At 31.7% G+C, this 27,943-nt stretch overlaps 1 protein-coding gene across 8 annotated transcripts; it reads right to left on the reverse strand.

Annotated features, from left to right (window-relative positions):
- Positions 1-319: 319 nt before the first annotated feature.
- On the reverse strand, positions 320-27,607 carry LOC148620571 (G protein-coupled receptor 83-like). Of its 8 annotated transcripts, none has more exons than XM_088574231.1 (2): positions 27,453-27,607; positions 320-1,896 (listed from the first exon to the last, which is right to left on the reverse strand). In XM_088574231.1, exon 2 carries the CDS (start codon positions 1,840-1,842, stop codon positions 520-522), a length of 1,323 nt encoding a protein of 440 aa, XP_088430357.1. In that variant the 5' UTR covers positions 1,843-1,896; positions 27,453-27,607; the 3' UTR covers positions 320-519. The 8 variants fall into 8 exon arrangements, with proteins under 8 accessions (XP_088430357.1, XP_088430364.1, XP_088430361.1 ...); XM_088574238.1 differs by lacking the exon at positions 27,453-27,607 and adding an exon at positions 26,517-26,622; XM_088574235.1 differs by lacking the exon at positions 27,453-27,607 and adding an exon at positions 11,542-11,872.
- Between the last annotated feature and the right edge of the window lie 336 nt (positions 27,608-27,943).

Here is a 27,943-nt window from a genome sequence, read left to right on the forward strand (position 1 = left end):
CAATTTGGTTAAAAGATGTTTCAGGTAACGTTTTCTTGCTCTATACCATGAAAAAGTACGGGAAGATTTGCCGCAATTTTTTTCTTGAGAGGGAAAATAGACACATCCAACGAAGAACATTAAATAACGAAGAAAAAAAAAAAAAAAAAAAAAAACGCTCACAAAGAAACACAAAGTGAATGAGCAACCCGGACTCTACTAAAAACCGGGAGCATGGACCAGGCGCATCGGAAGGGTAATGTACAAATGAACAACTATCGACAGCAGAAATGATTATTACTATATCATTCTAAAATGACAGTGATTAGGTAGTCACAAGTTAAACCGTAAATAGTTTTTTTTAATTGATATTGATTTTATTACATGAAACAAAAATATGATGAAATTTAGATTCGTTGCAATAGCGCACCTTTGAAATTTTGATGAATGTAGATTGTGCTAGATGACTAAAAAATATGTAATAAAAATATCAATGTTGATAAAGAAATTGTGAATTTCAGTCATAGCCCATTACTAGTGTTATTCACAACTTTCGTCACCAGCGTCACCATTGTCACTGTTTGGGTATGCAGTTGGTCCATCTTCCTCTATAAAAGGCGCCGCATCGCGTACAAGAAAAGCCTGCTCTTGAGTGACCTTGTCAAATCTATTGACTTTGATGGAACTAACGTGTGATGATGAACGCAACATACCTGTAAATGTTTTACTTCTAAAGCTGCTTAACTTATCTGAACGTAAAAGAATACCATCCACTTCTACCCCGGGATGCACGCGTCTTCGTCTCTTACAACATTGAAAACAGGCTTTAACTTCTGCTCGGAATTGCTCATTCAACCAACAATAAACAAAAGGATTGTAACATGTGCTGCTTATGGCGATCCAATGTAAAACAAAGAATGTCGCACTGTTGTAAGGAAACACAGACTGATCCGGGTAAAAGTCTGTAAGAATGTGATATAAATTAATCGGCATCCAACAAAGAGCAAAAACTACAACGACTGTTATCAGAAGTTTTATGCTTTTTCGCTTTGCTCTTGCATGTAAAGCCTGTTGGTTCTGTGTAACCGCTCCTAGACTGCTCCTAAGCCACAATTTTCTGACAATTCTTCCATATGATACAGCAATTATAGTCAATGGAATGATGTATTGAAGCACTAATGTAACTAAAGTCAAACACTGTTCAAAGAGTTTAGCCGGTTCTGGAAAGGCTGGGCTGCATCGTTTGACCTTTGTTGTCAAGAAGGATGTGTATTGAACTTTATTGTATATTAAATAAGGCAAGGAAAATAGTATGGCCACTAACCATATAATGACAAGTATTCCTAGTCCGTACGGTTTCGTTATTCGCGGTTTAAAAGGATAAAGTATTACCCTTTGCCGATCAAGTGCAATGGATGTTAAAGTAAACGTCGATACATATGCAGATACCATAAACGCATAGTTCACAAAATGACACAGAAAGTCACCAAAAGGCCACTCCATGAGTAAGTTCTTAGCAATATTAAAGGGAACATTAAAGCAAGTAAGCAACAAATCTGAAATAGCCATGTTAACGATAAAGAAGTTCGTTACAGTATACATCCTCTTGTTGCTCAAGATAACATAGCACACGATGGCGTTACCAAACAATGATATTAAGACAAGTGTTCCATAGGCAAAAACGAGAAATACGTTTCCTGCTATGCTCCCTTGATGATTTGATTCCTCTCTCCAGAACGTGGTGTTTCTTATCTCCTGAATAAAGGCTTCTGCAGCTGTAAGATTTTTGGAATTATTTTTGAACTCCTCGATCAGAAACTTCTCAAGTATATGAATATCCGGAAAAGGATTATCCCCCGTCATTGTGTCACTTCACAGGCTGCTATTTGTCTAATTCTATTCTCTACTCAGGTGCAACTGTAAAATAAATTAATATACTATTAATTCATTCACTAGTTACTGATCGTTGTACAACCTTAGATGCTTTCATAACGAAACACTAATCTTCAAGTCATCCAAGTCATCCAAAACAATAAGATCTACAATAGTCATCGCGAACAAAATCAGAAATGGGAAATAGCACTAACAGAACATTAAAACAGGAAAAGAGTAATTGAAGGGAACCAAGATTCTAGTGGAAATCAAAAGTTTCCAGGGGCAAAAACCAGATATGCAAAACAGACAAACACAACAAAGAGCATAAAATAACCAGAATAATACATACAAAGTAACAAAAATAAATGAACCACTCGGACTCCACAAAATGTTGACCAGGTGCACCTGTAGGGTAAGCGTCCTCTACTTTTCTAGAACAAATTCGCCGAGTTGCTCATAGAAAGTCATGTGCAGGGTAGACAAAAGAGGATAGGAAAACTATGACACGTTGAACAAATCAGTTTTCATGGTGCAGATCCACGAGTTCATGATGACGACCATAAAACTTCAGTAGTGAGGACTTTAATCTTGCAGAAACCTGAACCTGTTCTGTAAGTAACCTAGCGCGATTAAAAAAGTACGGATTTAAATGAACCAAATTAATCAAGGAGTTTACAGATCAGTAAGGAAATTCCATATATCTAATTTCAAACAAACATTAAACAGATTGTACAAAACCATTACTGCATCTATTTTCAGGTGACGTAAGATAATCGTAGAGACACAGGGTATAGATCGTTAAGTTCCGGTTCACTTAAAAAGACAAAAAAAATGTATTGTAATTGAAAATTAGAAATTTTTTATTGACAGCATGATGTACTTAACATCATGGCTAAAGAAGCGGAGTTATAAAGACCAGGTTCCGCCCAATGGATTTTTGGAATGGTAATAACTATGTATTGTATTTAACACAGCATGTTTACTTGTTACTTGTAAAGGACTTTGGAAAAAACAATTAAAACTAATTGAATTTTTTTAAATGGTTTGTCTATATACTTCTTTTTGTATCTGTGTCCTCACAGAAATTGAAAATAAAGTAACTAAAATCATACATACAAAGTAACAAAAGCAAATGAGCAACTCGGACTACACTAAACACTGGTACAACGGTAGGGTAAGCGTCCTCTGCTTTTCTAGAAACACCCGTCGAGTTGCTCATAAAAAGTCTAGTCCGGGGTAGACAAATTAGGAAAGGAAAACCATGACCCGTTGAATAAATAAGTTTTCATGGTGCTGATGGATGCACCATAACGATCCACGAGTTCATGATGACGAAGTAACTTGCTGGAGGATAGTTTCATTTCAAACAAATACTATTGGGAAATAACAAACTTATTTGACATTGCAAAGCAGTTTTTTTCTTTTTGTGAATTTCAATTGCCTACGTTAGCCAAATCATACCAAACAAATCACAGTAAAACTAGTGCTAGTAGCTGATAAAAAATAACTTAATGATTTGAAACACTTTAACACCACAGCATTTATCCTAATTTCAAGTAAAAGGTAGTAACGAAATTACTCTTGGCAATAGTCAAAAGGAATAGACAAAAAAGAAAAGTTCATTTTACAAATAGCAATATCAAGGCAATAACCGGAAAATGAAAACATCCTCACTGAAACTGATTAATGGCTACTAATCGTTTAATTGCATATCCCGCTTAATTTGTAAGCCTACATACTTCATAATTTGGTTTAGAAACCATTCTTATCCAGGCACCTTGAACAATGATACAAAGTCAAACGACTTCAACCAAAAATAAAGTTCCATAATTCAATTTAATGTAAAATATGTTTCACACCGAATGAAATCATAAATCCATGCTTAAGCGTTTTGCGTTACTTTTAAACAAATTTGGAATGTAATATCTGGCAGCAGCTGTTTACTATAAATCAGTTTCGAAAAACCCTGCAAATTGGCGTCCACAGAAGCTGTTGTATAAAAGTCATTTTATAGCTATCGAAAGAGTTCCTTTCAGTTTATTTTGTAGTTAAACAAGTGGGTTGGGTATTTGAAAATAAAAAGAAGAACGGCTATATTGTATTTTAAAGTAAAAAAAAAGAAAAAGAAAAAAATGTCATTTTCCTCTTTACGATATCATGAAAATAGACATAAATATTCTATTAAATTTGTTACTTATTAAATATAGTGCAAAGCTTTTCTATATCAGTAAAGTATTAATTAATATCAATAATAAATCATCAATATTATATTATATGTAACAAAGTTTAAAATCTAGGTATCTAATATACAATATAACATTGAATACTTGATTTAACCAGATTTTAAAAAAAAACTATTATGTTTTACAATCCTTAGATACGTGAAGAGAATTTACGAAACGTACTCACGGCAGAACAACATATTATATCCATAAGTATGAACATATCTCATGAAACTTTTTGAATTAATTGTTTCAACTTGTAAATACACGCACTCAAGTATACCGGTAAAAGTTTGTTTCTGTAATATACCGTGGTGCCGGAAATTATGCATTTATAATAATATACCATTCAGAATCCATATTCCAAAAAATCAATATGATGTTCATCTGTGTAGTTCATGTTTTAAGGTATTTGCCTTCAAAATATAAAGAAATATTTTGCTTACTGTCATACTCCAATTATATAGATATGCTCCTACTTTATTTCCCATGAGTTTTATTAGCATGGGAGTCTCACTGCGTAATTGATTAGTACAACGGAGAACACGAGGTTGGGTAAGATTATATTAATAAAGGTGTAAATGCTGTTATATTAGTGGCTTATCATATATAAGTATCATGATTGGGTTTTTTGATTATTAGTGAAGAAAGTTCCTACAAATTAAAATATCAAATAGTACAAATGCAGTTTTATTGTTTATTAAGTGTAATTTAATAAAAAATCTGGCAAAAATGGGGAAAAATCTTAGCATGTATATCACAACCCCACCGATCTCGCAATATAATTTCACTCAAGAATGCCACCTCTATTTAAAAAGACCATTATTTGATATCTGCATCATTTAATTTGCCCAGATTTTTAAATAGAAAGTTAGAAAAATGATGTTTTCGACAAAGTTTCTGCCCTTAAAATGTTATAAACTAATAAAATAATAATTTAAATCGTTCCGTAAAGAACAAAGTCTATGAAAAAGAAACTATTATGTAGAGAGTAACGTCAGTATGTTCATAAAAAATAAAAGTTAAGGAAATTGTAATTTTGGGGATAATGTATGTCCTTATGTTTGTGTGTTTATTCTAGCTAAACTGCATGTTTTGCCAATAAGCTCTGCAAATGCAATTTAATTTCCATCCGTAGACTGGTTTGCTTGATGTCTATTTTATGATTTTTGAAGTCAGTTCAGGTGAGACACAAAGGAACATTCTACTCTTTTGTTAAGTAAAACAGTACTTTTATGGAGCAAATGATAGCCTAAGACCACCTATTGGTCTTCAATGAATGACGAGGAAACCCGTACATTACAGGGCAGGCTGCAGCTTGCCCCAAAACATAATTATACACATGTACAGCGAAAGCTTTATATGTATGATAATGACAATCCCATTTAGCCTCATTCATACAAAGAAATGTACTGAAGTTTTGGAATTTTAGGCGACAAATCAATAATATTTATTAAACTTTTTTTAAGCGTAAGTATTTGTAAGAATCAGGCAAAAGGGGAAAATCAAAACCATGCATGTCAAAAAAACCCACTGATCTGACAATATAATTTCACTTAAGGATACTTTCTATATAACAAAAGACCACTATTTGATCTCTGCATCACCGGCTTTGGTCAAACATTTTTAAAAAGAATATTAGGAAAATAAGGTTTTTGACAGAGTTATCTGCCTTTGAGATGTTTATTTTCAGTGCATTTCAATGAAATTGTAACTCAATGGTCCAGCACGATATGGAAAAGTCTGTTTTTCTTGATTTTGATGGTGCAAACACACTTTCAAAATGATGGGCTTTTTATACTATGTTTCACCTACTGCCTGATTCTTACAGGAACTGATATTTAATCAATTTTAGGTTTACGTATCATATAGACAGTTTTGTTTACTTGTAATCATTAGAACAAAATTCCTTACGTAACAGGCAGATGATTACAATATAATTCGAACAAAAAATAAATATACTAGTAAAGTCGCGGAGAAATCTGCTCGGGGTAACATGTTGTAATTTGTCAACAATCATCTAAAATGAACGAATAATAATTACATTGATTCTTAAAAAATGCAAAAAATGCACCATTTGCTGTTATACAAATAAGCAAAATGTGTTTCTACTGTGATCAAATAATTAATTAAATTAATACCTTTTGTGCAGAAATGTTATTGACAATCTTCTTATGAAATCGTATACATCAGAATGCTTGTATGAAGAAATAGTAAGACCGACTTGATGTTCAAATGAGGGGGTAAAAACCTTTGACAAGGAAACACAGGGAACACAAAAGGAACATTACATACGTACAAAAACAAGTATGCACAAAAAAACACCATAAAGCACGAAACGGGGAGAACGTCGATGGTTCGGAAGGGTGAGCACCTTCTGCTTCTTCCCCACTGTTCTGTGCCTTGAAATGCAAGTCGGCATAGGAGAAAGGACAACTATGAGAGTTGCGGGTCGCACATAAAATTGAAAATGGACACATCGGTCAATAAGGTAAATTTCTCTCACTAACTTTGATGTTATGGTGATTGTTTGGTATTGAAATATTATCATAAGCGCTTTGTATAATAAGGTTCAAATATTTAAACGATTAATGTTTTACCATTGAGTTAAGGTATATATGGTTATTATCAAGATCCTCCTAAACAAACACCAGACAAAAATCAAAATTAAAAACAAGAAAAAGGAGAAAAAAAGGCAAAAATGCAAGCCACACAAACTCCAAAGTTGTTGAAAACAAACTATAGATAATTATTATCTTTTGTAGGATACTTCTGCTGTATGTGTCTGGAAGTCTATTAATGCAGCGGTTAAATATGTTTTAAAAATAAAAGGAAAGGAAGCTATTTTTTGAGGCAATCTTGCTACGTTTACGTCTCTGTGTAAATAATGTTCTGTTATCGTAGCATATAAATACTGGAGGATTATAATAACAATTGTATAGTATACGGAATTTCAATTATCGCATTGTAATGAAAATTGAACACAATACTAAGTTATAAAAAAGAAAGCAACTTATTGAAATATTGCCTATTTATAATCGTAAAAAAAACCCAAAATGTCCTAAAAAATGAATGTTAAATCGAATCTAGTACTAAATTTAGTAAAAATAAAAAAAAATAAATGGTTTGTCTTTTTTCATCTACAATATTTGTCGTTGAATATCATTCTGAGAAAAATAACAATGAAAAGGTTAATAACAGAATTACGGTACGGAGATACTATAGTAAATAAAAACAAGATAATTCAACGATAAATATGGACAAGAATTACTCACTATTTTAAATTCGCCTTACATCCTTTAGTTTCATAAGATTCCAAAGAACTATTGGATTTAAACCTATATTGGTTGTCATACACTCATTAACGGAATCCGATGTTATATGGAACGGGATCTGCTGTTATGCCTTACAGATAGCAAAGCTTATATGGAACGGAATGAATCCGCTGTTATGACGAACAGATAGATAGAAAAGCTTGTAAAGAAATAATAAAAAATGTGTTGCTCTCATTTTGTTCTGTCAGCTCTCATTGAAGCTCATTTATCCAGAACTAGCACAGCAGGTCCTAGACTGTAGAATTTATTCCTGCCACTGTGATTAAATCGAAACGTATAGTAAATTTCTTTAAGCCTTCTTAGGGCATTTCGATAATTAGACTATCGTTCACGATTATATACTATTTTAATTCAATTTTTATTAGATGAGAAAGAATATTTTTGCAGGCAGATATTAAAGCTTGCATATATAGTCAATCAATATAACATATAGTACGAAATAGTTTTATGCGTGATGGAGAGAGAGAGAGAGAGAGAGAGAGAGAGAGAGAGAGAGAGAGAGAGAGAGAGAGAGAGGTGTGATCTGATGTAACAATTATTTATTACAATTAACAATTTGTATTTTGTTTTGTTTGTCTGAGAACTTGCCATTAACCCTTGATTTTGTGTACAGAGTAAGTAATTCATTATATATGTATCTTACAGTTTTCTTTACAAAAAGGAAGAATAAATATATTATTGCATAAGTAATGAACCAAACGCAGTTATATCGGTAAAAAAATATTTTTCCCGGATATTAACCTGTTTTTTTGGTTAACATTTTAGAAATATAATTTTCCGATTTAAGTCTGTCAGGTTTTGGATCAAGTTACTACATATACATAGGTGGTTTTTACACAACGAATGACTATGCATTTTCTATTTATCATTGTCACTGCCAGATAAAAAGGCATCTACTATTGAAAAAAAACTATGTCATAGAATAGGGACATTGAATCTTATTGAGTCATATTTAAAATAATTGCATTCATTTGTGCATCATTTGAAACCATTAGCATGATGATTTGTAAACCATAAAAAGCAAACAAAAATCATAGTACATGAATTTAATTGGATGTTTCTTCAGCTCCGATTGTATTATTATATTCATGTATGAAAAATGAAAATTACAGAAAATATTCGTTTTAATTGTAACAGTGCATGATATTTAAATAAAATGGTCAAAATCTGTCTGTATGGGATAACGAATCATCACTTTAATGTAGATAAAGGCCCTTAGTTAAACCCTGTCTCAGTCAAAGTATATAATTCAAACCCCTTTCTTAACCACACACTGTTTAAGTACCCTGTCTTAATTTTAATGAACCTGTGTAATTCGAGCATCAAAACTGAATAAATATTAAAGTTCAAAAGAGGTTCGGTGAAGACAGTTTTGTTTGTATAAGTATGTAATGTTAACACTTTGTGTTATTTAAGTACCTGTCCACATAATATTCAGACACTACCAATGGTAAAGTGGTTCATGGTGAAGAAATATCCACCGAACAAACGGCACTTTTTCAGTCTACATATGTTATACTTTCACATAATGACAATATTTTCTGCATTCAGATCTGCAATTTTAATAATTCATCTCCCAATCAAATCAACCAAATGAAGCCAAATTAAGAACGACAACTCTTCCAAAGTGAAAATGTCATGAACTGTCTACATAATTTTTATTTTAAAAGCGCAACAACCAAATGAAAAAAAAATAAGACAGGTTATGTGATCAGATCAGTAACTGTTTCCGAACAAAAAATAAAACTGAATTTAAAGACTGCTACTTAAAAAACAAAACACGTGATGACCCTGGGTCACAGTTCCAGTTGTCTTGGTTCCCTTGATTACTCTTCCAGCCAAATTTATATAAAGGGTTACGTCATAATGTATTTTCGATTAAAGTAAAAAGGTTGTGAGTGCGTCTTTACGGAAAAGTATTTGAAAGGTTGTCAAAAATCATTTATAAAAGAAAAAGCGAGAATGACGAAGGTAACAAAAATGGAAAATTAAAGGAAAAATAATGCTGGGTTCTTTAAAAAAAATCACAACGTAAACGAAATACTGAGTAAAAGCAAAATCTTAACAGCACAAACTAACTTGAGCTCGGATTAACTGACAGGGTGGGCTTTTTTGTTTCTTTCAAGACACTCGAAATGCTCTCGCTGAATCGTCAATTAAAGGTTAAGAGAAATAAAATGACTAATTGAATTCGTTATCATATTAAACTCGCTTGAAAAAGGGACAATAAGATATAAGAAAAGAAATAAAATCAATACATAAAGATATTATATTACAAGTTATTACACGCGATCATACTTTTATATCTGTAATTAATATTTTCTACATGTTGTAAGGTAGAAAAAAAGAATGTACTAAAGATTAGTCTAAATATATCCCAAGAGGATTGTTTTATATAACAAGTATTAGGCGCTTTAACTAAGCACCCACCAAAACCAGAATAGCTACACCAAATCAATTTAATGTTTTCATATTGAATCACAACAAATTAACCCCTAGCATTTCCAACGATATATCTGATAATACTAGTTGTCTTATTAAGTATAATTACATTTGGTAGGATTTACTCTAGATATATATATATTCAGCGCTCATCAGATTATTATGCAGTAAAACTTGCCTTCGATTGATTATGTATGTGTATGGAGGTTCATGCTGACCTGTACATTTATGAAAGAGAAGATAACAATATAAACGACAAAATAAAATTTTGTGCTTTTCACAGATCTGGGTAGAACTTTGTATTTGTCATACTTGAAATTGATTGCTTCCCTTTTTGTATCCTTTTTACGCTTAAAAAGTGCTTATGTACCTAATTTGTTTTATCTGAAGGAAGTGATATGTATTCTACGTACATGTTGTATTAAGTAATATCAATGATACTATGATATAAATCGGTACTCATCAATTGTTAGCAAAAATCACCCACACGTTCGTACTTATGAAGCCTTGAATAAGTTTTTGTTATCAAATATAACAAACTTTTGTCTTATTTTTGTATGCCTTTTAAAACGATATCATTATTGATGTAACCGATGAAAAATCTAACAAATAATCTTTTCATTATTATCGTTCAAGCGCATTTTGTTTTAAATAAAGACTGCCGTTTAAATCAACAAAGGACAGGAAATGTTTCCCAAAATGACAAACAAATGGTTTACTGTTATCTAGACGTACTTTACCAGAACGGTCATAATTGCAGTTTTTTTCCCATTGGGCAACAAAAATGACATATGCACGTAATAAATATTAATTGATACACGAAAAGTTTGAAAAAGAAACTTTTGCTTTCCGATGATAAAGCATTTCTTGTACCTTTGGGAAATATGCAGATTCTAAACAAATACTTTAATGTTTCAAATGGTCTTTATTTTTTAATTCTAATTTCGATTGAACGAATATATAGTAAGTTTATGTGACGCAAAATGTGAAAGCTAAGTGAACCCGGTGTCTTAAACATACACATTGTTTTGTTCTTGTTTGCTTGCTTCAAAAATTTAAAGATGTGACAAAAGTTATTTGAATAGAGATGATTCTCTCGACTTTTGAAAATATGATTTCATTCAAATTGTTTTGAATAAAACATTTTCTAGTAATCCATCACGGGAAATTTGTAAGGCAGAACGATAGCGAAACACAGACCAATGTTTTTCTGTACACATATGGAAGTTGCATGTTTACTTAAAAAAAATGACCAGGCTAATTTATAAAGACATTTGTAAAATATATTTTGGCGGACGTAATCACCTGTATAGTTCCAATGTATTTATGCACAAAAGGCCACTAATTTTTTTCACATAAGACAATTACTCTTTTTCGCAAGTATCAATTGCACCAAATCGATTCAAATTTTCACTTACTGAGCAGTCAGGAAAGCTATAGAAGTTTTTTTTAAACAATGGAATTTTCTGATGGACCTTAATTTCTATTGTTTAAAAAATATCTCATTCACAGAACTGAATAGGCTCTGACAACCGACGAAATGAGCTGTCTGCAAAAGATTTTACCATAATGTTTAAAGCTGCATTAGCTGCCAAATTTGTTCTGTTTTGATACTGCTGAATTTTGCTGATTCAATGAAATGAGTTAGTAGTAATGCAATTGAAGCAACAAATGCCGATAATACCTACAGAATATGGTGAAAATAATATTTTTTTTTAATTAAATCAGAGAAGTTCGATAGCTCTGATCTAATTCTTTTTCGCCATTGCTTCCGGAGATCGCCGACAGGACATTCACCTCGGTTAAAATACTTAAACCTTTGTAAAAAAATTAACAATAAGGGATACACAGATAAGCACGTGTCTTGTTTTCATTTCATTTCATCTACTTCTTGATTAGTTTTCAAATGAATAATGACCATATTTGAGCCACAATATGTCACAAAAGGATCCTTGCGTTATATTCGAACTTTTTTTCTTTTACTGCTTGAGTCCGTCGGTCTTCCTTACCGTTGAATAACCACTTTCACTTTGCAATCGGATTTGTTATTAAATAGGCGACCCTTACAGCACATGCGCAGATTAAGGTCACACGAAGTCACCTGCGTACGGACATATCTAGGTCGATTCTTTGTCCTGCAAGACAATAAATATATAGACTCCTATTTCATGTATTTAATGCATTTTATTTGTGGATACCAAATGAAGTTGTACAAGAAAAGTACAATTTGGTAGAAATAATTCAAAGTTAAGGTATATTTCAACAGAAACAAACAATTACGAAAATGACGGCTAATGCAGCTTTAAAAGTGCAGTTTATAAATGAAATCATTATAGAAGACTTATAGAAGTTTTACAATTATAGCCGTAGTCGCCTTGATACGATTGGACTTTCCCGTTAATACAAGTTTGCATGTATAATAACGGTTATGCATTAATTTCTTGATTTCTTGTCACAAACTCAGGATATGCAGACTCTCGTCCACTTTGTAGCGAAGGCAATATTTCATTTAGAGGTCAATTTGTTGACAATTAGGCGCCACATATAGCACGATGTTCTCATTGACTTGAATAATATCTTTGATTAGCAGACTATTGTCGTATTCGGCACCATACACCATCACATTTGAAATGATAATGTACACTTTTACGGAATAATTTCTGAGAAAGGAATGAAAATTATACCTTACAACTTTTTTTTCAGCATACGACGACTCGGTTAAAAAAATAGGCACTACAAGGTTGTTAATTTTTTTTATGTGAACGAAAGCTTACCCTTATGTTTCTCGATTTAAGACCTGAAATAACAGGTCTTTTAAGGTAATGGACGGTTCAACAGACTTCTAGACACAGAGTTGAAAGTTTAAAGCGTGAACTTTTTCTCAGTCCATGACTATTTTGCTTGCCCGTTTACTGTTTCAAATATCTGTGTATTTGACTTATAGAAATATCTGAAAAAAGAAAAAAATACTACCAACCAATCAACAAATAAGTCAATCTTACCATCAAACTTTAGGGAAATTAAAATTGACGTTTTGTACCGATGTCAGTACCGATGACTCAAACATTCGTAAAAGACACACATATCTTTTACAGATCGAGTCTAGTTAATTTTCATATAAATCATAAGTGTTTCAAAACAATCCTTATATGATGAACTTGATAATAAATCTTATCAATAGTGCTTTTGCATCATACAGATTGGGTGTGTATATTTCATCTCATACATGCGGCACCCTGGTGATAGATCCAGAGCAAATGAAACATGACTCGCACTGATTCTACAATATTATCGTGTACCAACGGGAGTTCTGGTTTCATTAAATGACGAGAAGTGAATTTAATTGGTAATTTTGTACTGCTGGTGATGAGGACTGAAACTGAAGGAATCGTATTTAAGTTGGTATTGACAATTTCGAGACACAGAGGCTTTACATTAAGTTCGCTCTGTAATTAATATCCCTCTCAGGTCATAGAGTTTTTCCCTACATCTTTGATTTTACCCGATTAAATATCGTGGTAACAAGAGAAGTGAGTTGAGAAAACTCTCAAACATCCCATATGTAGCCAATGAATGCAAAACATAAAACTTTTAATACATAAAAAAAATGATTTTCTCAAGATCTGTTTTCATATTTGGACATACCTTTGCTGGATGAATAGCGATTACAATTAGATATACAACTTGATGAATAAATCTCAAAATGTTTAAAAACTCAATTGACTTTTTAAACACACATTAAAAGATAAAATCTTGAAATTGATATATTTCTAACAAATTTTGATGCAATACACGTTTAGTGTTTAGATTAGTTAAGCTACACATGACAGGCTGCCTGAAAAAAGTTACTAAATGATAAGTCAATTGTGTCATTACTATGCAAAATAGATGTTTAAACTCTTAAAAAACAAATATCCACATTAAAGAAGATCCGTTTCTTGATCTTTGTATTCATATCGTTAATGGTAAAATATTTCATTCCCTATTGTCCTTGTCGCCATCATATAGAGTTTAGATATGACAATTGTAACAGTGTTTCGGATTTTAACAAAAGGAATCTTTATATAACTGAATAATAATAAAATTACTCCACCAACATTATGGATAGCACAAGGTCGTAAAAACATTCATAAAATGTTTTAACCGATACAAGGAACTCGCTCTCAAATACATATGTACTTGTAAAGGATTAATACGTATGGATATATCTCACCCCTTATTTTACAGTAATATCCTACACAAAGCACGGCTTGATACTCACCCAATAAGTTAATTAAACCGAGGAATAGGCTCGGTCTTAAGGGAGAAAATATATGATATTGTTGTTCAATCATTTAGGATAGCATTGTTCGGTATTAACCTTGATTCGCTCATAGGGTCTTTACATAGAAATTAAAAACACTTTTTTAAAGCAGTTTTGGCGTGACCTGGGTTATATCCTCAGTGTATGACTTATGTTGTACCGTAATTCTCAACCCCGCATTGATTTTACATACGATGGGGACATAACTTTTTATAGGTTTAAACTAGATGAAGCTGGAATGCAAGTTAAATGCTAATAGTCCTTAGTTTGTACATATTGTTTATATTCAGTTTCTTTAATTCAATTGAAACGAAAGATTCAGACCTTTTTGAATTGATTTTTAGGTATGTTTAATTGTGTAATATTTTTTTCACAGCAGCCAGATTTTAAAGGGGAGGGTAAGGATCACGCCAAAGTACTTTAACTTTATGTTTTGGAGCCAGCTGCAGCCTGCCCTGTGGTATAAGAATTTCCTCGTCCATTGAAATCCAATGGATGGCCTTGGGCTAATATTTTCATCCAAGCGAGGTTGTTGTCTCTTTGACATATTCACCATACCTATTCTCGTCATATCTTATAATCTGGAATTATCAAGCACTATTCATCGTTATTATGTGTGCGTTATTTATCCCAGTTAGAATATATCATGCCGCTCATGCCTAAACAAGAATTTGTTTTACATATTCGTGTAATATGGTTTACAGTTATTGCTATGGACAGTGTGACATGACACTGATAAGCCTGACGAACCAAAATAAACGTGGGAATAGATAAAAATAATGAAACACAAAGTTAAACTTTTATCAGACTGCTGATGTATTTATATTTATCCTTGAAAAAAAAAAAAAAACATAATGATAATATGTCAATTGATATCTAAAATAAAAAAAAAACAAAACAAAACAAAAAATAAAGCAATGAAGAGAACTTATCTTAACACTTATAGTAAATATGGTGGTACAGTGAAGCATGTTTTAACCGAACCCTGGTTTAATCAGAAAATTTCAACATAATTAAAAAAAAACAGACTTTTCTGCAGTCACGTCGAAATTTTCTAAATATGTGTAATCCATACATCCAGCGTTACCGAATATATCTTTCAGTCTAAAGATGATTCGGTTAAGACAGGTTTCGCTGTAAATATGTTTTATCTCACGCTAGCTGTTACAAAATCTTTTCCCCGATTAAGGAAATGTCCATTTTAGTTAATAATCTATTAACCAATAAAGGAATATAGACATGTTCATTTATTTTCCTTACTACATACGAGGGGTTCTCTGTTAATCATCGCACGAATTTAATTCTACCCTGCTTTTGTTGTAACAATAATTTTTTTGCAGTTTTAGCTTTTTAGTTTAAAATACTCATGACAACATAATCAGTTGGCATGAATACAGTTTTTATTAAAAATTCTTATCATTAGTGTTACCGGATGGTACTTTTTGGCAAACAAGAACGTACATTTATTTTGTTTCAGCTGAATGAGTAAATCTGATTAATGAAAAAAAAATAATCCACTAAAAACTTGGATCATAGACCAGGTGCACCGATACGCAAAGGTTACGACAACATTAATTATATACAATACACCTATCTCCATTTTGATGCTTAGGTAAAAAAGAATCTGTACAACGAGAACTAATTTGCATTGATATCCTTAAATTTACGACATTATAAAAAAGTCGATGATACAACTATCCTTTTTAGAATGGATGTTACTGTCCATTGTTTTTTACATATCTCCTTCCAGCCTTCACAATGTGTCTAATTTGTTGCCTAACAACAGGATGAACCAAATCTTATTTAGATGTTCCTTAAACAGACTTAAAAAATGTGACGATTAGCCATAGTACATGTATTAATCTTTGAACAAGTTGAGGGAATCCATTTAAAAAGTTATCATATGAACGACATAAGAAATCAATATCATAGAACACGAAAACAAAAACAAACAGTATAACAATTTAACAAATTGCAATATATGATGCGTTCATCTAAAACCTGACATACAAAAATCCCCAAAGTCTATTGAAATAACCCAAACATAAAAATCATTTCATACTGAATCACTACTATATCAGATACTTTTCCTTTTTTAAAAGTGCACAATCTTTGCATGTTCGTTACAAGAGACATTTAATGGATTCGAAACCCAATGAAATTAACAAAAGGACAATATGACAGAACAACGAAGTCACGAGTTCGGCTTCCATGAATTCGTAACGGACAATAAAAAAGATTATGTTCATTTGGCGATAAAACAATACAACACTAATATGACTTTATAATTCGGAGTCTTCACAAACAAATCATAAAAAATATGTATAATTTAGTGTGAAAACCTGGGTCAATTTAAAGTCTTTCTTGGGAATTCTCATATCCAGATTTTTCTGAAAACTGCCAATTCCCAGTAATGAAAGAACAACCAAGGAAACCAAGACCCTAGCGGAGATCAAAAGAATGTAAACCAGGGACAAAGACCAGACATGGAAAACAGACAAACACAACAAAGAACATAAAATAACTGAAACAATTCATACAAAGTAACAAAAGTAAATAAGCAACTCGGACTCCACAAAAAACCTCGGATCATGGAGCAGGTGAGCCGGTAGGGTAAGCGTCCTATGCTTTTCTAGAAATACTCGCCGAATTGCTCATAAAAAGTCAAGTTCGGGTAGACGAAAGAGAAAAGGAAAATTATGACATGTTGAGCAAATCAGTTTTCATGGAGAATATGTATACATTGAAACTATCAACAAGTTCATGATGACGACTATAAATTTACTTGATGACTTCAGGCTTTTAGCAACATAACCCTGTTTCAGACGCCTTATTGTAAGGTGTAAGGTCATAGCGTATGAGTTGTGATATGAAAACTCTATATGCAGGTGCTGAAGGGATGTTTCCACAGATGAAAGGACAGTTGACAATACTGAATAAAAAGTCACCACGTTTGTCGTATAGTTTGGTCAATAGTTTTTCTTTACCATCGATCTCTAAGTATATGACAAGATATGAGACTGACTTCACAGTGTCTGTAGTATCCTTTACCTCAAGTTCTTTGGGGGTGGATGCGGTGTATCAAATCCCCGAAACAATGATTGTTTAACGATAATACGTCATATATAGCGGAAACTGAAATTAAAAGATCTAGCTAAACGATGTTCTTTCTTTCAGATCAGATCAGGTATAAAGTCAGCCTAATCAAACCAATTTTCCCCATTGGAATGTCGACCGTTTGTTGAAAAACGCGTCAATCACACTGGACAAATATTTTGTCGATAAAAATTCCAGCAGTTTGAAAACATCTTTGGTATATTTGGAAGATGATTTGGAATTATTTTTTACAAAGTATTAGAAATCTCAACCAAGAACGGCATATTTGTGTCTAAGTGTACCGTCTTTTTTGGACCAACAACAATGTATAATGTTTTTGAGTCGGGACTGAGTATGGGGAATAGATGTATAAAGTATTGAAAAATCATAGGTTTTAATGCTATTATATTCAGAAATAATCTTGAAATGAAGGTGTTGAATTAATGCCACTACGGGAGTAAAAAGTATTGTGGTAGAACTAGAGACCCTCTTTGACAATGAGCATAGAAGTTAAAAGTTTTGAAAGAGATTTGGTGGTACATTTTGCAGAAACAGCTATGTAGTGTTGTTTGTATGGATTCTTGTGGAGTTTAGGAATCCAGTACATAGAGAGTAAATTAAAATGAAACAAATAAATCCACAGCGAATGATCCACAGTACTTAATCTTTATCATACAAATTAAGTGTACTGGTATGATAGGTAGAATTTGTACATAGATGTTAAATCCGGTATAAAACGAATAACATTCATATATTTCCAAATCCTAAAAAGGTAATTTTTTTTCAAAGCACAACGCGTGTGAATATTCAATACACTTGTTCATAACGGTTATGGTAAACAATATCTCGTCGATCAAAATATTTTTATTGTTACAAAAAGTAATGTGTAACAGACCTTCAAATTACAGTTCTAGTGTTTATCTCTCTTATTTAAAGTTAACAAATATTTACAATTAATGATTTAAACTTCAATGCTCAGTTTGTTCATCGATAGTTGCAGTAATAACACGATAAGAACATAACATACCGAAGAATAGTACTTAGTTTTTTTGATATCAGGGTAGTCATACAGGGCATAATTATACTAAATGCAGTGATTGAATGGTTACTGTTTTGCAGCACCTAGTCGGCTCGGGCTCCTAATTGCAGTCAAAACCCTTGTAGAAATAAAAATTGTCATATATAATTTTAATTATATGAAAAGTGGAAAAGTGCCAAATGCAAATTCGAGTGTAACTCGTGATGTCAAAAATATTCTACCTTAATTACATGACGTAATAAATGATACCTGATTTATTTTAAGAACGTTAAGCTATATTTTTGTAAATTGTTGTCTGTAGCATAACACCCTGTCGTATGAAGCGGGCACATACAGACGAGTAAACATTGTTCGTATGATAATTTTAATCAATTGTGTTCTAATAAATCCAGATGAGCACAAAATATTTATTCAAGAGTGTTAAACACTACAGACAAACATGAATATAAGCAAGAAAGTTTAATTTATAATCTTTATAGAAACTGCACTTTTTGTTCTTAAGTAATCGATTTATCGTCAATCTTTATTTGAGATAACATTAATATTATTATATGTTTCTCAAGGAGATCAATCATTTAAAAAAAAATCACATCAGCATTATTTTCTATTCATGACATTGATTCAATTAAGAAAATAAATGCATTCTTAAAATAATTATTTCATATCGTACATGATCGTAAATCGATAGTTTCTCGTTTGTGTCAACATGGCGATAACGAGCAAATATATCGCGTAAAGATCACGAATGATCATCTATTTCATTGCAATGTTATCTATAATGTCGTTGGCGTGTACAGTATCGCGTGGGTCTTTTTAAAGTCAATAACGTCTTTTCTCTTAAAAAAAAAAAAAAAAAAAATCTCAATATGTAAGATCAAAGAAAAAATTGAAAAGAGCATATAGTTTGGATACGATTTGGCACATAAAAGAAAATATTTTCAAATCACAATTAAACAGCATAAAAGATCAAACAAAAATTTTAATAAGCGCTTATAGTTGGTATACGGTTTTGCACATAAAAAAATATTTTTTAAATACGCTTAACTAATATTTTTTTATAGCAATGTACTAAGTTGTACTCAAATTCACAGCATAACATATGGTATTTCGTTATATTTTCATATGGGTTTATGTTGGGCAATGTATTCCTAATGATGAATGTTGAATCCCTGAAATATCTTTAAACAAGGTAAAGACTTACTCAAATGAAATGTAACAATTCTATGTTCTACCAGTAAGGTTAGCGAAATGTAAACAAAAAGTGAAAGAAATTACACCGATACATTTTTTCTTGAAGTTGCAAGTATGCTTTTCAATCTGATTAGTAATATATTTTGTTTCATGGTTACAAAAAGTAATAAAGGAAACCAAGTATCTAGTGGAAATAAAAAGAATGTAATCAAGGAACACAGACACACACAACAAAGAGCATAAAATAACCAAAATAATACATACAAAGTAACAAAAGTAAATAATCAACCCAGACTTCGCTAAAACTGGGAGCATGGACCAGGTGCACCGGTAGGGTAAGCGTCCCCTACTTTTTCTAGAAACACCCGCCTTAAGAGTAGTAATGAATCTCTTCCTGCGGAAATGATACAAAGAAATCCTGTATGTACGTCTTCATATTGATTGTGTTCTCGAAACTTGGTGATCCTTCATCCGCTTATTACTTAAAAGTACAAATAATTGCAAAAACACAGATGTGATCAGTATTATTAAACGGAGTTTTTGTAATGTAATGAAAGAAAGTGCGGGATAAGTGTTTATGGTATTTTGTAGTACAAAAGCAAATTTTTCATTGCAATAATTCCAATTACTAAGAGAGAGAGAAAAAGAGAGAGAGAGAATTCATGAATTTGTAACGGACAATAACAAGATTACAGCAATGTTCATTTGGCGACAAAACACTACAACACTAATATGACTTTATAATTCGGAGTCTTCATCAACAAATCATAAAAAATATGTATAATTTAGTGTGAAAACCTAGGTAAATTTAAAGTCTTCTCATATTCTCATATCCAGTTTTTTTCTTTAGATGATCTGATTGATCTGATTTTGAGTTGAAAAGGATTTGTTGAGAAAATTATCAGTATCATATTTTGTAGATGAAAACTGCCAATTCCAAGTAATGAAAGAACAACCAAGGAAACCAAGACCCTAGCGGAGATCAATGGAATGTAAACCAGGGACAAAGACCAGACATGGAAAACAGACAAACACAACAAAGAACATAAAATAACTGAAATAATTCATACAAAGTAACAAAAGTAAATGAGCAACTCGGACTCCACAAAAAACCTCGGATCATGGAGCAGGTGAGCCGGTAGGGTAAGCATCCTATGCTTTTCTAGAAATACTCGCCGAATTGCTCATAAAAAAGTCAAGTCCGAGTAGACGAAAGAGAAAAGGAAAATTATGACATGTTGAGCAAATCAGTTTTCATGGAGAATATGTATACATTGTAACGATCAACAAGTTCATGATGACGACTATAAATTTACTTGATGACTTCAGGCTTTTAGCAACATAACCCTGTTTCAGACGCCTTATTGTAAGGTGTAAGGTCATAGCGTATGAGTTGTGGTATGAAAACTCTATATGCAGGTGCTGAAGGGATGTTTCCACAGATGAAAGGACAGTTGACAATACTGAATAAAAAGTCACCACGTTTGTCGTATAGTTTGGTCAATAGTTTTTCTTTACCATCGATCTCTAAGTATATGACAAGATATGAGACTGACTTCAGTGTCTGTAGTATCCTTTACTTCAAGTTCTTTGTGGGTAGATGCGATGTATCAAATCCCCGAAACAATGATTGTTTAACGATAATACGTCATATATAGCGGAAACTGAAATTAAAAGATCTAGCTAAACGATGTTCTTTCTTTCAGATCAGATCAGCTATAAAGTCATCCTAATCAAACCGAAAGAATAGGTCAGCAAGTAGAGGAGTACAATTGTCCCCGTTGGAATGTCGACCGTTTGTTGAAAAACGCGTCAACCACATTGGACAAATATTTTGTCGATAAGAAATTCCAGCAGTTTGAAAACATCTTTGGTATATTTGGAAAATGATTTGGAATTATTTTTTTCAAAGTATTAGAAATCTCAACCAAGAACTGCATATTTGTGTCTAGGTGTACCGTCTCTTTTGGACCAACAACAGTGTATAATATTTTTGAGTCGGGACTGAGTATGGGAATAGATGTATAAAGTATTGAAAAAGCATAGGTTTTAATCTATTGTATTCAGAAATAATCTTGAATTGAAGGAGAAATCAAGGGAACCAAGATTATAGCGGTAATCAAAAGAATGAAATCCAGGGAAGAAGACCAGGCAGGGAAAAACAGACAAACACCTCAAAGAACGTAAAGTAACTAAAATCATACATACAAAGTAACAAAAGTAAATGAGCAACTCGGACTCCACTAAAAACTGGGAACAATGACCAGGTGCACCGGTAGGGAAAGCGTCCTCTGTTTTTCTAGAAATACCCGCCGAGTTGCTCATAAACAGTCAAGTCCTGGGTAGATGAAAGAGGAAAACTATGACACGTTGAACAAATCAGTTTTCATGATGCAGATGGATACACCGTAGCGATCCACGAGTTCATGATGACGACCATAAAACTTCTGTAGTGATGACTTCAATCTTGTAGCAACATAACCCTGTTCAAGAAGCTTAACTATAAAAAGTGTAGCGCGATACAGAATATAATTTATTAAACTTTACACAATTAAGATATAATAGAATAAGAAACAAATATGGTGAAACGCAACAAATGCACCATTTTATAACCTTTATAAAGATGAATATCACCAAAAGGTATTCAATAAGTATAAAAAAAACCTCCAAGTAAAATATGAACTTAGACAACTTAGAAATAGTAAATAAACATCCGAAATTGACAAAACAATAATATTAAGGCAGCGAAATATCACCATTAAATCAATTCAATCTTATTAGGGTGAAAATAATAAAAAAAAAAAATTATATTGTTTGACCTTATAGATACCTCGATAAATTAACCGGTTATTTCGGATGATAATACTGATATATCGTTTTATTTAGATTATTTGTTCGTTTTCTCGGTCATTATATCGCTTAATTACCCTCTCGAAGTAGAACCTAATATAAAATCGAATCTATTTAAAACAGCAAGTCAGCTTGTCATCTACTAGATACCTAACATGTAATCAGTATGCTATGATATAATGTATGTCAATATGGTATTTTTCTAACCTTAGATTAGGAAAGAAAAAATGAACGTAATAAATCATTGTATTATTTTTCGGAGTTTGATCAATCTAACAAATAGAGCCGGTACATTAACTAAAGGTCGAGATGGTCAGACGTCCTGAATCGGTTAGGGGAAATTTATTAATCTCATGCATCATAGTATCGGCACTATGAGTGTGCGTAATGAATGATATATTGTTTAATGTAAATATTACTTAAGCCCTTATAATCCATCAAACACCTAACCAATCGTCCATATGTATTGAGTGATATACTCTATGATGTCTTCATGCTGAAGGTATATTTCATAATTATATTGCAAAGTTGATTCAGTAAGTTTTAAAAAGAGGGAGAGGTCTTGACCATCATTTCTATATTTTTATGACAAAATATAGAAAAATTGCCAACACCAGAGAGGGATTTAAACAACCCTAAAACTTCTGAATCCTTTACTACTTTGGACATTCATTTCTGTAAAGCATTAGCTATACATTCATTTCAAATTTTCTCTTAGGGAACTAAGTTTTTAAAAAATATCTGCCAAATCTATCGCAAAATATTTGATTCATAGAGCTATCCTTCCAATGAAAAAATGTAAAGATACGATTGTAGACGGGTTTGATTATTCTTTGTTTTTAAAATATTTACTCACAAGTTTAAAAATCAATAAAAGCGTCTTTTCTATAAAAAAAATCATGAAAATTTGATTAAAACGAATATACTTTAAATCAATAAAGCCGTCTTCTATATGAAAAGTATTATCGAAAATTTGACAAAAACGAATCATGCCTTTGTCACGACGTTTGCAACAAATTTACTTTATTTACACTCATCGTACATCAACCCGACTGACCCATTTCTCAAGGTTAGTGATGTCAGACAGCTCAACCTCAAAACGAACAATTAATCATTCTTTCCCTCGTCTTATTTTAACACAAGTGATGTGTATAATGAACGTTACAAATGTTTATATGGCATTGATGGTCAGTCAATCTGGTAATTAATCGTTTGCAAATATTATACGATCGGACCAACATTGCTAATAATGTAGTTGGAAGTAAGGCCATTTATATTACATAATAGAGTTACACGTAACAAGATATAAGTTATGGTTTCTAGGTGACCATTATTGAAGTCTATATTTAGTCTTTAAAGCAATTTAGGTTCAATTTTAGGGTTGAAGACAGGGAAAATATACTAGCCCTTTATGATATATCCACGGCGTCATGTTACATATTTAAAAAATCAATTAAAACCTGTCGAACCAAAATAGCCGTATAATCTCATCTAGCACAAATTGTGTTGAACAACCATACAAAAAGTAAAGAGAGTCAACTGTTTGGTCTCATGGAAGCGGCCTCGAGACGGTTGTGATAAAAACAAACAAACAAACAAAAAAAACCAAAAAAAAAAAAAAAAAAAAAAAACTAAACACACAAATACAAAACTAGCCTAAAAAGTTCACGAAGAATATAACATCCCAAAAGTATGGTATTTATACTCCATTGAATACGTTTTTTTAGAAGTTATGCATATATTTGCCAATGTAACCATTTTTTTCACAGAAGACCTTATTACAGTTTATACGTATCTATTGAGTGGATAACCAATAATAAACTTCACTTGATCTTGTACAAAGAACTAGTTATGGTTTATGCTGAAATTGGTTTTTAAACTTAGCCCACATTAACCATAGATTTTTAATTGTTGAAGAAGTATAATTTTCATGAATAAATTTAAATATAATTGTCAAATTATAGTTTTTGAATGGTATACACTTCCCACTTATACCATATATCATTCCCCATTGATAATTCCTCATTCCCCATAGAAAAATCCCAACCCCTATAAATTTCCCAAATTTCATATTTCCTATAAAATATTTACATTTTCAAATTAAATTTTATGTTTTTAAATTGTTCAAAATTTTGAGCTGTTATTCTTAATTAAATTTAATACATATTTGTTCATATTAATATATATTTTTAAACTGATCTTTGTCCCTGGATTACATTTTTTGATTACCGTTATAACCTTGGTTCCCTTGATTACTCTTATTTTTGGATCGTCTTCAATTACTGTATAAGTTTGAATAACCGTTGATTGAAAGTTCTACATCGATAAACAATCATAGAATTTACTCTGTACATTATCTCCTTGCGTTTATCTCATTTGATAATCGGCAGTATAAATTGTATTCAAAGAGTCGATAAAACATATTTCTAGTTTTTTATATAGGCCCCAGCCACAATCACTGGTTACTTTCTATATCGTGTGTTATATTTCTAATAAAGAAACTTGAAAAAAGACAGAGTTCTCTACCACAGACCATTGGATTCAGGTGGAATAAAAGAAGAGAAATTTGTCAAACGTAATTGCTAGTACTAATATTGGCCGAAAGAAAAAAAACCGAAGCATCAGTGTAAGAAATACATATTTCATTAAATGTTTCATCGGTAGGTAAAAGCGTTGACCTTTGTTAATTTTCGATTAAGTTTAAATTAAAGTATTTGCTTCGTTTCTAGTATATTGAATTGGTCTTTAGTTATATCAGGATATTAAATTAATTAATTAATTTTTTTTGCCTGCCTTGCCCATTTTATCGCCACATTTTTATATATATACCTTTTTGCTGTATGGTTGTATAAACGCTGGCTTGAATACAAATGCTATGTGAATGATAGAAAAAGGTTGAACTATTAAAATAAGCACAATAATCGGATAATCGTCAAAGATAAGTAAAAAATAATTGAAAAAAGTGAGGATGAATTAAAAGATAAAGCAGCAAAAAATAAAAAAAAAGGAATGAACAAAACCTACCCACCTAACCCCATCTTGAACTGTGATATGGAAAAAGCATCTTTTCTCAAATAAATATTATAGAATATCAGGTAAACTGTGATGCATCGCAATAAGACATAAGTACAAATAACAAAAATAAAATGACTGGTAACAGCATGGTACCTCATGTACGTAAGTTTATTTCTATAAATAATAAATGGAAAAATAACAATCCAAAAAGTGCTTTGGTTTTTATAATTATTCAATTTTAAGACAAAATATTCAGAAATCGTTCAATTTACAAATTCGCATACTTGAAAAAGAAAACACTTTAGAAATTAACCCATAATTAACAAGCTATATTATTGAGTTGTTATGATCAAACCGTATAGTTCTGTCTCCAATAGTTGGATCATTCAAAACTGAACTGAGTCAACCTATTATGTAACAATGTGCAAAAAATACAATATTTGCGTAATAATTTACGTGTAAAATAATCTTTTTTTTCATATGTCAATAGCAACATTTATATTTAATCAAGCTACCCACGGCTTCAAAATACTCTATATAGTGGATACAATGTAAATATAAACATCACAAACAAACAAAACTTGTCTAAACCGAACACTTGATAAACTAAAAATAATAAAAAAAAACCCTAGACATCGTTTGAAGTCCCTTCATGTTTTACATTCGGTGGGTTTGACCATATCAGATCCTTTCATATCATAACATATTAAAGCTGCATTGGCTGTCATTTTTGTAATTTTTTGTTTCTGTTGAAATATGCCTTTAACTATGAATAATATCTAGTAAATTGTACTTTTCCTGTATAATTTCATTTGATATCCACAAATAAAATGCATTAAATACATGAAATAGGTGTCAATATATATTTATTGTCTTGCACGACAAAAAATCGACCTGAATAAATTCGTATGCATGTGACTTCTGGTGACCTTAATCCGCGCATATGTTGTACTTGTCGCTCTTTAATAACAAATCCGATTGCAAAGCGAAAGTGGTTATTCAACGGCAAGGAAGAGCGACGTACTCAAGCCGTAAAAGAAAGAAAAATCGAATATAACGCAAGTTATATTTAAATATTGTGATACAGTGTGGCACAAATAAGGTCATTATCTATTTGAAAACTAATCAAGAAATAGATGAAATGAAATGAAAACAAGACACGTGCTTACCTATTGATGCGTTATTGTTATGTTTTTTACCAAGGTGAAGTTTTTTTAATCCAGGTGAATGTCCTGTCGGCAATCTTCGGAAGTAATGGCGAAAAATCGATCTTCTCTGATTAACAAAAAAACATTTTTTGCACAATATTCTGTAGATATTATCGGCATTTATTGCTTCAATTGCATTATTACTAACTTATTGTATTGAATCTAGTAGAATAAAAGTAGAATAAAAATTGAACAAATTTGGCAGCAAATGCAGCTTTCAAACATTTTAAACCTGTGTAATAAGAAAATCCGCCTTGACCGAAATAATTCCTTGTGCAAAAGGTGGTTTGGTTCAGGTAACTTTCACAGTACCAAAATAATAAAATTCACATTAATAAACGGCATAGCCGTTTGATATCCTGCTCTGAAATATGACGTTTTTGAAATTGATGCGTATCAATTTCTAAAATGTTGAAAAAAAATCATTGATTCACAAAATACTTTCTATACGCAAAATCCTACTGCTGTGGGAATTTTTTTGTTTGACAAAAGGGATCCGGTAGTAACCGGAAATGATTCACTTCGGACGAACAAATATTATTGTGCAAGCAAATGAGAATAAACATTATATAATTACATTTAGTTTAAGTTGAATTAAGATCTAAACTCAATAAGTGTTTTTTCACCATAATGCCATCGGAATGCATCCTTTTACAAAATAAATGTTCAATATGCAGCTAAATGCACAGACATACCATAGAACATGAACGCATAACGATATACCAATAATTGTCAAAATATTTTAAAGAATGTTGTTTCTTCATCAACATGAACATTTAATTTAAAATTTCTTCTGAATAAATTAAAAATAAGCCTTTAATATTCGATAATTCAAAAATATTAACTGTAAATATATTGTAAAAATTATAATAAACAAAATATCGCTCGAGCACTTACCCTAACTGTTCACTTGCAGATAATAGTCACGTCTTGCCTTTTCTATTACATCACAGGTGTAGATTTATTTGAAGCAACTCAGACGGAACTCTTTAAAGTATAAAAGTAAACCATCAACTATTTCATATATATTGATTATTTAGCCGGAAAAAATTAGTCTTATGCATTTCCCCCTCGTTTTTACTTTGACGACTGATCTAGCTAACATATTTGATATTCTGAAACCAGTCAAAGGTAATTATAAAAACATTGTACGTGCACTGAAGGTGCAATGCTAATTACGTACAAACTAAAGAATCAGGTACTAGCTATAGGTAAAATATTATATGTAATTACACTTTTTTTTCTGTTCGCTACACTGTGCATGTAGTCTCTTTTTCGTTTTGTCATGTAATTAAATATTGATGTATCTAGATTGTCCTATTTTTATGCTAAGGTAGTATCTGCGATACGAAATAAAACAAATCTCACATTTCTTTTAATATCTAAAA

Source organism: Perna viridis, chromosome 3 (assembly GCF_037379345.1).
Source record: "Perna viridis isolate PV_CMFRI_1.1 ecotype Kerala chromosome 3, ASM3737934v1, whole genome shotgun sequence".
NCBI lineage: Eukaryota > Metazoa > Mollusca > Bivalvia > Mytilida > Mytilidae > Perna > Perna viridis.

Bases quoted from the DNA above. Each gene is read 5' to 3' on its own strand.
- LOC148620571 (XM_088574231.1), bottom strand. From the start codon at position 1,842: ATGACGGGGGATAATCCTTTTCCGGATATTCATATACTTGAGAAGTTT.